The sequence below is a fragment of the Electrophorus electricus genome, chromosome 12, assembly GCF_041902795.1.
Source record: "Electrophorus electricus isolate QZ-2024a chromosome 12, ASM4190279v1, whole genome shotgun sequence".
NCBI classification, from domain to species: domain Eukaryota; kingdom Metazoa; phylum Chordata; class Actinopteri; order Gymnotiformes; family Gymnotidae; genus Electrophorus; species Electrophorus electricus.
In genome coordinates this window covers 11,125,782-11,139,103 of record NC_137508.1, presented here as the reverse complement: position 1 = coordinate 11,139,103, position 13,322 = coordinate 11,125,782, and the positions used below count along the sequence as shown (strand labels likewise).

The following is a 13,322-nucleotide window of genomic DNA, read 5'->3' as shown; positions in this document are numbered from 1 at the left end:
ATAAAGTAGATGAGCAAGAAGAGCCTTAATCTGATGCTTTTAGAAAAAACGCATGACATCGTCATTTCCCTATCTGACCCTTTGTGTCTCTCACTCTCTCACATTACCAGAGGGGTTATTTGATCAGTTGTAGACTTTAACCATTTAGAACCATGTAGAATCTGCAGAAATAATTTGCTGGCCAAATCAATAGTGCAAAGGGGACATGTTTATTTAGGGAGATTCTTAGCAGTTGGAGTTCATCCAATTTACACAGCAGTAGATGAGTAAATGTTAAAAAGGAGTCTGTGGAAATGACTAGCTCTGGTTTATGCTTCTGGGTGAACTTGCCAGTGAACAAAACAAAGTGTTAAAATCAGAAAAGAAACACGTATGAAGTCCACAGATTGTATTTGTTAAAGATGTTTGGATGTAAATTTATCTGTTGGCTTCAGTCTTCTGGAGAAATATGCGAGTGGATGTATTCCAGAATTTTTCCTAACTCTTCATGTTTCGAAAGGGAGGGTGTTGCACATGGTGTAGAATCAGTTGAAAAAGAGAAAATGAGTAGATAGATCAACTTCGCCACTATAGCTTATATTTTCTCTTTATTTTATCTCTTTATATTATCACTGAACTAACATAAATTTAGGCATTTTTTTTTAAATTAATAAATGTGCACAAATTTATGTTTTAGGAGTACTATAGGACTTAAGAGCACCGATTTTATAATAAAACCAAATCATTTAGCTGAAGGAGAAGACAGCTATGGTATTTGACCGGCCATCGACTTCTCATTTGGATAGATTTATGATGGTTCGAATGCTGTTTGAAAAAAGGAAATGTGTGTTACTTAAATACACAAGTTTTTTATAAACAAAAACATTTGAAAGTAGCAGAATAATGGAGAAAGTACCAGCCGCCAGTTTTCATGAGCTGAACAGCGTCGTTGACCTGATCCAGACTCATAGTGTGTGTCACAAACTCGTCCAGCATTATACGTCCAGCCATGTAGTCCAGCACTAGCTTTGGGACAGAATCCTTACTCTTAAAGCCTGCAATAAATATACACAGACATTCACATATTAACTAATAAGATTCATCAGAGTAAAACCCTTTGATTCCTTGTAAATTAATTTTGCCTTTGACCATTTACCCCCAAAAAGGGATCCCTTCCAGGTCTTTCCAGAAATTAGTTGAATTGGCCGAGCAGAGAAGTCCTGAACATCAGTCCAACCAACCAGCACACTCACTCCCCAGCCTCTAACACAGGACTCCAGCGCACTCCTCTACAAATAAATGCTCATATATATGAAATACTGACACACATAGGCACTTTAATCAGAACTTACACATATGGAAAAGGTTCAATATACAAACCCACATTAACGCTGCTTACCATAACAGCCCCATTGCCCACGCACTCCATTGAGAAGTCTACCCCCCCATTGGTCATTTCTGCCAGAACCTCACTGATGGGCTTTTTGTGCGATTTCGGGTTTACAAAGTCCGTGGCTCCAAAGATCTTGGCCTTTTCAAACTTCTGTTCATTTATGTCCACAGCAATGATCCTGGAAGCGCCAGCATTTTTGCAGCCCATGACAGCGGCAAGGCCCACTGCACCCAGCCCGAACACTGCACACACAGACCCTGGCTCCACCTGCATGCACAATAAAGACCTATTTTTGCAGCAGCACACCCAAGCCATTAGTCTCATAGTCAACACTGTTTACACATGATGGGTTGGGCTCTACCAATGTGTACAGTACATTTTCCACCCCTTAGTCCCACTGAGATTTACTGCATATTAATCTTTAACTGTGGAATTGCACATACCTTGGCAGTGTTGATAGCGGCTCCGTAGCCGGTTGAGATGCCACAACCAAGCAGGCATACGCGTTCAAGTGGGGCATCATCGTGGATCTTCGCCACGGCAACCTGGTTCAGGACGGTATACTCCGAAAAGGTGCTGGTGCCCATGAACTGCAGGATGGGCTGACCACGACACGAGAAGCGTGTGGTGGTGTCTGACATCTGAGCATACCGATCGCTAGACCTGTAAATTTTCATTCTGCATTTATAAACCTCCCGTTACAGCCTGTTTGCCTTGTCGTTTAGGGTATTTCCATATTTATGACCAATTATGTAAGTTTCTTACCAACTCTGATCACACAAGTTAGTCTTTGGGCACTTGCAAAACCTGCACTCTCTACACTGAGAGAGGAAAAGGGGAATGACTTTATCACCTGCAACGCATCAACAAACAGAGAGACACTCTCAGTATCCTCCATAGGGCAAATCAATGCAATCTTAAAGAAAATGGAGCAGGACTGGTGAGTGACCGAGAGTTTGTTAAATGTGCTGGCTATTTTCACCTGGTTTGAACTCGGTTACCCCAGGCCCAACACTCTCCACCACACCTGCACCCTCATGGCCCAGGACAGCAGGGAAACCCTCCTTGTTCTTCCCCTCAAACAGGTGGTAGAGGTCGGTGTGACACACACCTGTAGCTATCACCTAGAGCCCAGGGCACAGTCACATATCAGCATCCAGATTCCCACCCAGAGCCTGAAGATCAGTTTGACTGAGCTTGTTTTTGAATCGATACTTTAATCTTACAATATTTGTTTTGTGCTGTAAATCTTTTGGAAGCCTGTTAGTTATGTCTCACTGATTTGGCATGTTTTCATAGAAGAAGGAACTTGTTCTCTGCTATGTTGAGTTGCAGATTTGGCACTGTGGTCTGAACAGTCAAGAAATACACAGGAGATGTTTAACCTTGATTCGTATTTCATTTGCTTGGGGTGGAGCCACTTCGATCTCTTCTATCACCATTGGAACATTGGGCTCCCAGGCAACAGCAGCCTGACATTTAATTACCTAAAGCATACAAACACACAGAGTCTAAGACAGATTATCTGTGAATAAAAATTCTGCTTCTCATACCAGTAGTGCAGTATGTGTGAGTTCTGTATATTCACTTATCTATGGCTATACAGGGAACTTTTCAAACCATCTGTTTTTCTGACTGGAACACTGATTCTTATGTAGACAGTAGAGCTGAATTTAAAACCACAGTAAAATATTAAAAATAAAATGCAGGTGTAACTGTAATAACATCATTATGTAACAATAAAGCAACCTGCAAGATCCTATACTGAATAATGAAAAGCAGTTACCTCAGATCAAATGATATCTGCTGCAATTGCATTCTAAACACCGTCAGAATGTGCATTACAGCTTTGTTAAACTGTACATGGAGCATCAAAACGTTGATTGTTGACATTATTGTTTGTTATTGGTGAATGCCAACAAAATTTGAAAAAGGGAAAGAGCAGATATTGAAGACTAGTGAGGTCTTCTAAAAGAAAGCAGGACAGAAGATACATACCTTTCCTACAGTAGCCATGGCTTTGTGCAGTCAGTTGGAAAGAGGGAGCACAAAATGTTTGGCACTGATTTATATCCCAACACCAACGTCTCAGTAAGGAAGTAAGGCCTCCCTCTCTCTTTAGGGAGGGACTATAGTACAGTAAACAGATTCACTGATAAAGAAAAAAACAGCAAGTACCACAATTATACATTACATTTTAATTGACTGCAAAGCATACATGCCCCATTTGAACGCGTATGCCTTGTTTCTTTGTCTATTTAAACAGACAGTGTTTGTATTGTGTTGGTTATTGTTAGTCTGCTACTGTATGTCAATACACGCATGTAGTCTTTGTTAAATGTTATTGTAGTCTGTGTTTACTTCTATGTTTACGTGATGTCTGTCGGTAATGTTGTGTGTGAGTGCCACTGTTATTCGTATGTTGTGTTAAAAAATGTATCACATTATCGACGGAGTCTGTGTGTCCTGCACCATGCCCTTCGGCACTCAGGCCAGCTGAATCGTTACACCATAGAATCCTGCTCTTGCTTGGAGAATTGGTTGCTTTAGATGCAGTTTGTGTGTCAAAGCAAGGGTGTACTTATGCAGTCAATTATTTATTGTTTTTATTTGTAAATAGTTTAGAAAAACAAGAAGTGTGTATTATCCACTTTGATGTTATGGTGTACTTTGTGTTATCAAGTGGCCAAAAAAATCCCCAGATATATACAAAAAAATCCAAGGAGAGTGAACACTTTAGTCACTTTGTATACTATAATATGCACAGTATGTTTAGGTAGAAGGAATAAGGGTTGCATGTCCCACTAAGCATTATGTTCTGGAACAGCCACAGTCTGAACATTTTGCATATACCAGTGCCGGTCCTGAGATGTTTTGTGTTTGTGTGTAGAGAATAAAGCTGTGGGGGTGATGAAGCCTGGTCATGTCTTCACTATTGAACCTATGATCTGTGAAGGTAAGAGCCTCATCAAACCTAAATAAAACCCCATCAACTAACACATGCCTCATGGGCATGCTGATTGGTAAGGGGGGGTGGGGTGGGGGAACCAACAGGCTATTTCAGGCTATTCCAGGCTCTACCCAACCATTAGAGATTGTGCTATGCTTGCTGTCAAAGTCTCTGACACACGTTAACATTCAAGTTCTCCGCTAAATGATTCAGCTAAATGATACAAAATGCTAAAGTAGATGTTCATTTTGGCAAGATGGGGCTGACTTGGACTTATTCCACAAAAGGACAGACCTGTAAGCTATCTGACGTTTGCTGCAAGTGTGCATCGCTTGTGTTCGAAATTAGTTATCACATCTTTTTTTTTAAGGATATGGCTGGCGAAGCTGAATCACTCAAACAAGCAACCTACAGAAAACACTAGTGTTTATAGACACAGGAAACACTGTAGTGTTTACAGAAATGTAAGCTTTCGTAAAAATTAAAGCAGGGTAGCTCAGTCAGCCTTTATCATATTTATGTAAGCAGATCTTACATGTGATGTGACATCCATTCTTAACCTCTCGAGAGACTATCGATCACGAGGACTGTGCTCATCTTAAAGTGACCGTGTAAATGTGCTATGGACTCAGCAAATAAATTTAGGGACAGGGCCCACATTGTTTATTCAGCCTGCTAGGTTTATGCAACCTATAATGTGACTGATTAAATGTAATTTGGTGTTATTTAAATATAGTACGCATAGTTGTTCACCTAATCCAAATCCAGCATGAAAAAGGTTGAGAGTTGCAAGGTGGAGTTTGTAGTTTATGGGCTCTGGTTGGCCACACAGATCACTTGGAGCACATGAGTGAACAAGGGCCTGTCTTAGACTCATGGACAAGTATAGTAGCCCAGCTTTTGTAAACTTTAGCAAACAAGGTGACCTGGGATATATCAATCTTAAAGCACAGGACAGAGCAGTGTTTACTAAATAACCAAGTGCCAATAAAGATACATTTATATCTGGCTGTAAATGTTTTCTGCAATGGCTAAAACCAAAGAAGCAATGTATTTAGATAAAAGGAGCTTACAATTGTATAGGTCTGAGCACTTGATAGAAGTTGACCTGCTGGTTCGTCTGTCTTCACACAGCCTTAACCTTCCCTCCTGGTTGTAGTTTGTGTGTGTGTGTGTGTGTGTGTGTGCTGTGCGCTAATGTAAAACTCCACTATATCATATCTGATCAGTCATTAAAGTCACTAGTCTAAAAACTTTTTTTAACCTTTTTGTGTAGGTGGCTGGCAGGATGAAACATGGCCTGATGGTTGGACAGCAGTTACTCGAGATGGTAAACGCTCTGCCCAGTTTGAACACACACTCTTGGTGACCGATGCAGGTTGTGACATCCTCACACGTCGCCTTGAAGACAATGGCCGCGCTCACTTCCTGTCTCAGATGTAGAGTGGTCGGTGAGAACAACATGGCCTTCCTCCAGTGGAGGACAAATCCACTCCACCCGTGTCACTGATCAGCCAATCTCAGTTCAGTTCCCTGTTGGGCAAGAGACTGGCTGAGTGATTATGGTAACGGAGTGTTTAATTGGGCGACGAGCCGTGATTTGTTTATTTACGAGTATGTCATCTGAACAGTCATGTGGCTCAACTTGGATATGACCAGACCGGAAGGCAGTGACCTTTGACCTGCTTGCAGTACCGTCCTGCTCTGGCTGCTTGGGAGTGTGTGTGGGTGTTGGGGATGGGGGTGGGGGGGTGTGAATGTGGGTGTGTGTGGGTAGCCTGGAATACCCATATGTTTCTGATTTGTTTGTGTGCTTTGTTGGTTAAGTGGGCATTGTGGGAGTTTAGAACATTGTGTGTGCTGGTTATGGCCAGGTGATTATGGATGGTGAGCATACGTGAAAGTGTCATTCCAAATGATACCAAACAGAACAAAACCTTTCTGTAGTTCTTTTTTCTTTCATTGTTTATCCTGAGAAAAATCTCTGACCACAGCCTCCTGTTAAGAGTGCTTCACAACATTATTACATTAAAACAGTCTTTTGTGAAGTTTTACCAGCGTGCATCAGACTCTTTTATGACATATTTGTATGTAATCACATGTAGGAAAACATTTATGTTGAGGTCTTGTGACCATATAAAGACCAAACAGTTGCAGAAGGTTCTCCCATTGGTTGAATCTTTCTCTGTTGGAAAGGTACAATTTGTCATTGACTTATGCATTGCCAGGTACAGAGCTGTTCAGCAGGGTTGATTTAACAGTGGGAGGTTTGGGTCATTGGTGCTCTCTGTCTGTCTGAAACCTAGATCAATTTCAGTGGTCTGCATCCAAGCTGAATTAAAGCATATTTTCCTTGTGAATGGTCTCTGTGTGTTTTCTAGACAACTTTATAAACCTGTGTGGTTGAGATTTGTCTAATATAGCAGAGATTCATACAAACCCTAGAATACCAACAGAGAACATAAAGTAGATGAGCAAGAAGAGCCTTAATCTGATGCTTTTAGAAAAAACGCATGTCATCGTCATTTCCCTATCTGACCCTTTGTGTCTCTCACTCTCTCACATTACCAGAGGGGTTATTTGATCAGTTGTAGACTTTAACCATTTAGAACCATGTAGAATCTGCAGAAATAATTTGCTGGCCAAATCAATAGTGCAAAAGGGGACATGTTTATTTAGGGAGATTCTTAGCAGTTGGAGTTCATCCAATTTACACAGCAGTAGATGAGTAAATGTTAAAAAGGAGTCTGTGGAAATGACTAGCTCTGGTTTATGCTTCTGGGTGAACTTGCCAGTGAACAAAACAAAGTGTTAAAATCAGAAAAAAAAACACGTATGAAGTCCACAGATTGTATTTGTTAAAGATGTTTGGATGTAAATTTATCTGTTGGCTTCAGTCTTCTGGAGAAATATGCGAGTGGATGTATTCCAGAATTTCCTAACTCTTCATGTTGCGAAAGGGAGGGTGTTGCACATGGTGTAGAATCATTTGAAAAAGAGGAAATGAGTAGATGGATCAACTTCACCACTATATCTCATATTTTCTCTTTATTTTCAAGTCCATGAAGAGTTAGTTCAACATTCTATTATTCTTTGACATGCTAAAAGTTTACATAAAAGCATAAATGTGTATTCTAGATGTCTGTGTATGTGCCCTATAATTGAACTAGAACATTAGTTATAGAAACTAATTCACACATACAGTTCACAAATTTAAAGTTTCAAATTCTATGCAGATGAAATTTCACTGAGCTAGCAAAAATTCAGGCAAATGTTTGAATTATTGCATGTTATTTTTAATAAATTCAGGGAAATTAGGATTGGGTAATTGTTCTGGCATGGTGGTGCCCTTGATTTTCTCCATTCCATTCTCCCTCTTAACTTCAGCTGTATCACCATGACCTTTATGACCTTGGGGAACTGTTCCAGTACACTAATTTCTCCTCCTTTTCGTTGGTGTCATCCATTTGTCATGCAAATCCTCTAATCACATTCATAATTCTTTAGGGGTTTCACCTTCCTTTACCATGTTGGCTCTGAAGTGCCATCTGTTGATCTTGTACTTTTACAGTACCACTTTGACTTGGTCATAATTCCAATTCCTCCGTATCCATGGTGACATAGGCCACCCTTGCTTTAGCCATGAGTAGGGTTACTAGGTGCAGTGTCCAGTCCTCCCCTGGCCACCTACAGGCTTGAGCAATTCACTCAAAAGTGTCAAGTAATGCTCAATGTCCACATTGCCTCAGAGAGCAGTAACATCTTGGGGCTGGCCCACCCCTTATAAGGCGATAATTGCGCCTTTTAAGGGGTGGAGCTGGAGGAGGTGGAGGAGGTGGAGGAGGGATAGATGGTTGTGATGTTGGCAGAGCTGTTTCTGGCTGTATTGATGTCTCCATGTACAATTTTAGTGGGGGGGACCCAAACATGCAAATCACTGGACAAAGACAAAATGACATACAAAGATCTTCTTTGCACTATCACAGAGACACATGGTGGAGTCATATTTGGAAAAGAGAAAGTGTGGATGTATGATCATCATCAGTATAGCTTAAATTTTCTCTTTTTATTACCAAGTTAGACCCACAGTGAGTTAGCCAAGGTCAACGTTATTATGAAGGTAAGGAGACAATACTGTAATATTTAAATAAGATTGGAAGCTGAAGTATCTTTGCATTTGCATTTTATTCTCTCACATGCTAAGTTTACATAGGAGCATAAATGTGTCTTTTAGTATTAGGGAAGCTTCTTCTAATATTTGCGTAATAGTTTAACTAGAACATTAGTTATACAATTCACAAATACAATACAGTTCACAAATTGTCGGTTATAAACTTAAAATTCTATGCAGATGACATTTCTCAGAGCTAGCATAAATTCAGGCAAATTCATGAATTCTTGCATGTGTATGATTTTATGTTTTTATGAGTACTATAGGATTTCAGAGCCCCAATTACATAAAAAAATGTAGCAGAATGGGAAGACAGCTATGGTATTTGACCGGCCATCGACTTCTCATTTGGATAGATTTATGATGGTTCGAATGCTGTTTGAAAAAAGGAAATGTGTGTTACTTAAATACACAAGTTTTTTATAAACAAAAACATTTGAAAGTAGCAGAATAATGGAGAAAGTACCAGCCGCCAGTTTTCATGAGCTGAACAGCGTCGTTGACCTGATCCAGACTCATAGTGTGTGTCACAAACTCGTCCAGCATTATACGTCCAGCCATGTAGTCCAGCACTAGCTTTGGGACAGAATCCTTACTCTTAAAGCCTGCAATAAATATACACAGACATTCACATATTAACTAATAAGATTCATCAGAGTAAAACCCTTTGATTCCTTGTAAATTAATTTTGCCTTTGACCATTTACCCCCAAAAAGGGATCCCTTCCAGGTCTTTCCAGAAATTAGTTGAATTGGCCGAGCAGAGAAGTCCTGAACATCAGTCCAACCAACCAGCACACTCACTCCCCAGCCTCTAACACAGGACTCCAGCGCACTCCTCTACAAATAAATGCTCATATATATGAAATACTGACACACATAGGCACTTTAATCAGAACTTACACATATGGAAAAGGTTCAATATACAAACCCACATTAACGCTGCTTACCATAACAGCCCCATTGCCCACGCACTCCATTGAGAAGTCTACCCCCCCATTGGTCATTTCTGCCAGAACCTCACTGATGGGCTTTTTGTGCGATTTCGGGTTTACAAAGTCCGTGGCTCCAAAGATCTTGGCCTTTTCAAACTTCTGTTCATTTATGTCCACAGCAATGATCCTGGAAGCGCCAGCATTTTTGCAGCCCATGACAGCGGCAAGGCCCACTGCACCCAGCCCGAACACTGCACACACAGACCCTGGCTCCACCTGCATGCACAATAAAGACCTATTTTTGCAGCAGCACACCCAAGCCATTAGTCTCATAGTCAACACTGTTTACACATGATGGGTTGGGCTCTACCAATGTGTACAGTACATTTTCCACCCCTTAGTCCCACTGAGATTTACTGCATATTAATCTTTAACTGTGGAATTGCACATACCTTGGCAGTGTTGATAGCGGCTCCGTAGCCGGTTGAGATGCCACAACCAAGCAGGCATACGCGTTCAAGTGGGGCATCATCGTGGATCTTCGCCACGGCAACCTGGTTCAGGACGGTATACTCCGAAAAGGTGCTGGTGCCCATGAACTGCAGGATGGGCTGACCACGACATGAGAAGCGTGTGGTGGTGTCTGACATCTGAGCATACCGATCGCTAGACCTGTAAATTTTCATTCTGCATTTATAAACCTCCCGTTACAGCCTGTTTGCCTTGTCGTTTAGGGTATTTCCATATTTATGACCAATTATGTAAGTTTCTTACCAACTCTGATCACACAAGTTAGTCTTTGGGCACTTGCAAAACCTGCACTCTCTACACTGAGAGAGGAAAAGGGGAATGACCTTATCACCTGCAACGCATCAACAAACAGAGAGACACTCTCAGTATCCTCCATAGGGCAAATCAATGCAATCTTAAAGAAAATGGAGCAGGACTGGTGAGTGACCGAGAGTTTGTTAAATGTGCTGGCTATTTTCACCTGGTTTGAACTCGGTTACCCCAGGCCCAACACTCTCCACCACACCTGCACCCTCATGGCCCAGGACAGCAGGGAAACCCTCCTTGTTCTTCCCCTCAAACAGGTGGTAGAGGTCGGTGTGACACACACCTGTAGCTATCACCTAGAGCCCAGGGCACAGTCACATATCAGCATCCAGATTCCCACCCAGAGCCTGAAGATCAGTTTGACTGAGCTTGTTTTTGAATCGATACTTTAATCTTACAATATTTGTTTTGTGCTGTAAATCTTTTGGAAGCCTGTTAGTTATGTCTCACTGATTTGGCATGTTTTCATAGAAGAAGGAACTTGTTCTCTGCTATGTTGAGTTGCAGATTTGGCACTGTGGTCTGAACAGTCAAGAAATACACAGGAGATGTTTAACCTTGATTCGTAATTCATTTGCTTGGGGTGGAGCCACTTCGATCTCTTCTATCACCATTGGAACATTGGGCTCCCAGGCAACAGCAGCCTGACATTTAATTACCTAAAGCATACAAACACACAGAGTCTAAGACAGATTATCTGTGAATAAAAATTCTGCTTCTCATACCAGTAGTGCAGTATGTGTGAGTTCTGTATATTCACTTATCTATGGCTATACAGGGAGCTTTTCAAACCATCTGTTTTTCTGACTGGAACACTGATTCTTATGTAGACAGTAGAGCTGAATTTAAAACCACAGTAAAATATTAAAAATAAAATGCAGGTGTAACTGTAATAACATCATTATGTAACAATAAAGCAACCTGCAAGATCCTATACTGAATAATGAAAAGCAGTTACCTCAGATCAAATGATATCTGCTGCAATTGCATTCTAAACACCGTCAGAATGTGCATTACAGCTTTGTTAAACTGTACATGGAGCATCAAAACGTTGATTGTTGACATTATTGTTTGTTATTGGTGAATGCCAACAAAATTTGAAAAAGGGAAAGAGCAGATATTGAAGAGCTCTTCTAAAAGAAAGCAGGACAAAAGATACATACCTTTCCTACAGTAGCCATGGCTTTGTGCAGTCAGTTGGAAAGAGGGAGCACAAAATGTTTGGCACTGATTTATATCCCAACACCAACGTCTCAGTAAGGAAGTAAGGCCTCCCTCTCTCCCTCTTTAGGGAGGGACTATAGTACAGTAAACAGATTCACTGATAAAGAAAAAAACAGCAAGTACCACAATTATACATTACATTTTAATTGACTGCAAAGCATACATAAGAGTATAATTAAGGCCAGCTGCCAGTAAACATAAAGTAGCCTATGAAGCTGTCAGGGTACTCCGGCCTCCCAGCAGGAGGGACACGCCCACTCTCTCTCTCTCTCTCTCTCTCTCTCTCTCTCTCTCTCTCTCTCTCTCTCTCTCTCTCTCTCTCTCTCTCTCTCTCTCACACACACACACACACACACACACACACAAACCGCACCCCAGCACTGTTCCATGTTTTGCCCTCTTGTGTTTTCCCTTTATAAGCCCAGAGGTACCTGTTGTCAGCGCTGCACAGTGCCAGTCTCTTATTTCTATAGAGCTTTCGCCAGTGCCCGATCCACAAACACTCTCCGCTGCTGCGTTTATTAGCGTCTTTTTTCCACGCTCCAGATTAGCGGTTATGGATAATAAAGACTCTTCTGAACTCCACTCCCCTCTCGCTCCCTCTGTGCCACTTCTGTCACAGGAGCAAATGGACCTGCAGTCAGCAATCACAAAGAGGACTTATCGCACATGAGTCATGACAACCAGAAAGGAGCTGTGTACATTTTCCCCAAGATGAACACTTGCCTCAGCATGAATTGGAATTAATGCAGCATTACCTTACTTACTACCTTACTACCTTAATGCAGCATTTTTGCCATTGTGATAACCTGCAGAATGTATTCTGTTCTGATAGGTCTATTTTTTTTTATAACATGCCATTTTAGCTAAACAATTTGTTTTCTTTTCATGTTCCTGTGTTTGCTGAATATTGAAAGTTAGGCTGCTAGAAATTTAAATAAACAGATTAGCTAAGAGCTGCATGTTTTAGGATATGTAGGGTTTGGGGTTATGCAATCTCTAGGTAACTGCCTGAACTTAGCAGTAAATGTGTCTGTGTATGTACAGACTGGAAATTCAGTCAGGAGTATAGAGTATAGTGAGAGGTACCAGACACAGTAACTATAGAGACACAGCTGATTTTTGTATTGCTATGTATTTCAAGGGTGTTTTTTAAAAGTTATTAAGGCCAGAGCATATGAATTAGAGAAGCTTCTTCATAGCACACATAGCAAAGGTTTGAAACTTTGACCAAAGCAGAAGATTTCTGTGCAGTGATTCTAATCAAATGAATATGTTTTATATTAGGACTACACCTGGTATTGGAGTTTTAAAAACATTTAGGGTGTTTTCAGCTCTCTACTACACATTTTAGACTTTTTACAGGTTATAGTTCGAAAACCTATCCTTATCAAATGTAGTTTTAAAACTTTATTTTAAAACATAATTCAGATTCCTTTTTGTTGTTGTTTCTGTTGTTTCTTGGGAGATCACATTTTTACTTTCTGAAATGTTTCACTCACTTGCACACATAAAGACACACTGAGTCATCACAGTGTGTGTTAAATGGTATAGTTCATGGCCTCCACTAGAATCTGCTGGAGGCAGAGGAGGAGAGGCTGAAGAGCATAAAGACTGTGCCCTGGAGAAATACAAATACTTGTTCTCCCATAACTCACACGATCGCTTTCACTACACCTCCAACTTTTGCTGGATACCACAACTGAGAAACAAAGAGGCAAACAGATTCATTCACTTTCTGTTATTCAGCTGTCACAGTTTACTGCAGTTTAATATTATGGCAAATCAATTCATTTCTCTCTGTCTCTGCCTCCAGATTTCCAGATGTTCATCT

General features: G+C 40.8%; 2 protein-coding genes and 1 long non-coding RNA gene across 5 annotated transcripts; 1 reads left to right on the top strand and 2 right to left on the bottom strand.

The window, feature by feature from the left end:
• Positions 1-188: 188 nt before the first annotated feature.
• Positions 189-3,484, bottom strand: LOC113589678 (alcohol dehydrogenase 1-like). 2 transcript variants are annotated; one of them, XM_027029442.3, is made up of 9 exons: positions 3,371-3,484; positions 2,758-2,859; positions 2,355-2,496; positions 2,138-2,225; positions 1,816-2,035; positions 1,379-1,639; positions 1,136-1,268; positions 896-1,034; positions 189-804 (listed from the first exon to the last, which is right to left on the bottom strand). In XM_027029442.3, the coding sequence occupies exons 1-9, from the start codon at positions 3,386-3,388 to the stop codon at positions 774-776; spliced, it is 1,134 nt and encodes a 377-aa protein (XP_026885243.3). In that variant the 5' UTR covers positions 3,389-3,484; the 3' UTR covers positions 189-773. The 2 variants fall into 2 exon arrangements, with proteins under 2 accessions (XP_026885243.3, XP_081580570.1); XM_081724444.1 differs by lacking the exon at positions 3,371-3,484 and adding an exon at positions 2,993-3,010.
• Positions 3,485-3,571: 87 nt separating this feature from the next.
• On the top strand, positions 3,572-6,682 carry LOC113589679 (uncharacterized). Its single transcript, XR_003412012.3, has 2 exons — positions 3,572-4,328; positions 5,599-6,682. It is a non-coding gene; the product is annotated as an uncharacterized LOC113589679 (long non-coding RNA).
• A 1,806-nt stretch (positions 6,683-8,488) lies between these two features.
• Positions 8,489-11,565, bottom strand: LOC113589673 (alcohol dehydrogenase 1-like). 2 transcript variants are annotated; one of them, XM_027029436.3, is made up of 9 exons: positions 11,428-11,565; positions 10,822-10,923; positions 10,419-10,560; positions 10,202-10,289; positions 9,880-10,099; positions 9,443-9,703; positions 9,200-9,332; positions 8,960-9,098; positions 8,489-8,868 (listed from the first exon to the last, which is right to left on the bottom strand). In XM_027029436.3, exons 1-9 carry the CDS (start codon positions 11,443-11,445, stop codon positions 8,838-8,840), a joined length of 1,134 nt encoding a protein of 377 aa, XP_026885237.3. In that variant the 5' UTR covers positions 11,446-11,565; the 3' UTR covers positions 8,489-8,837. The 2 variants fall into 2 exon arrangements, with proteins under 2 accessions (XP_026885237.3, XP_081580648.1); XM_081724522.1 differs by lacking the exon at positions 11,428-11,565 and adding an exon at positions 11,057-11,075.
• Positions 11,566-13,322: the final 1,757 nt, after the last annotated feature.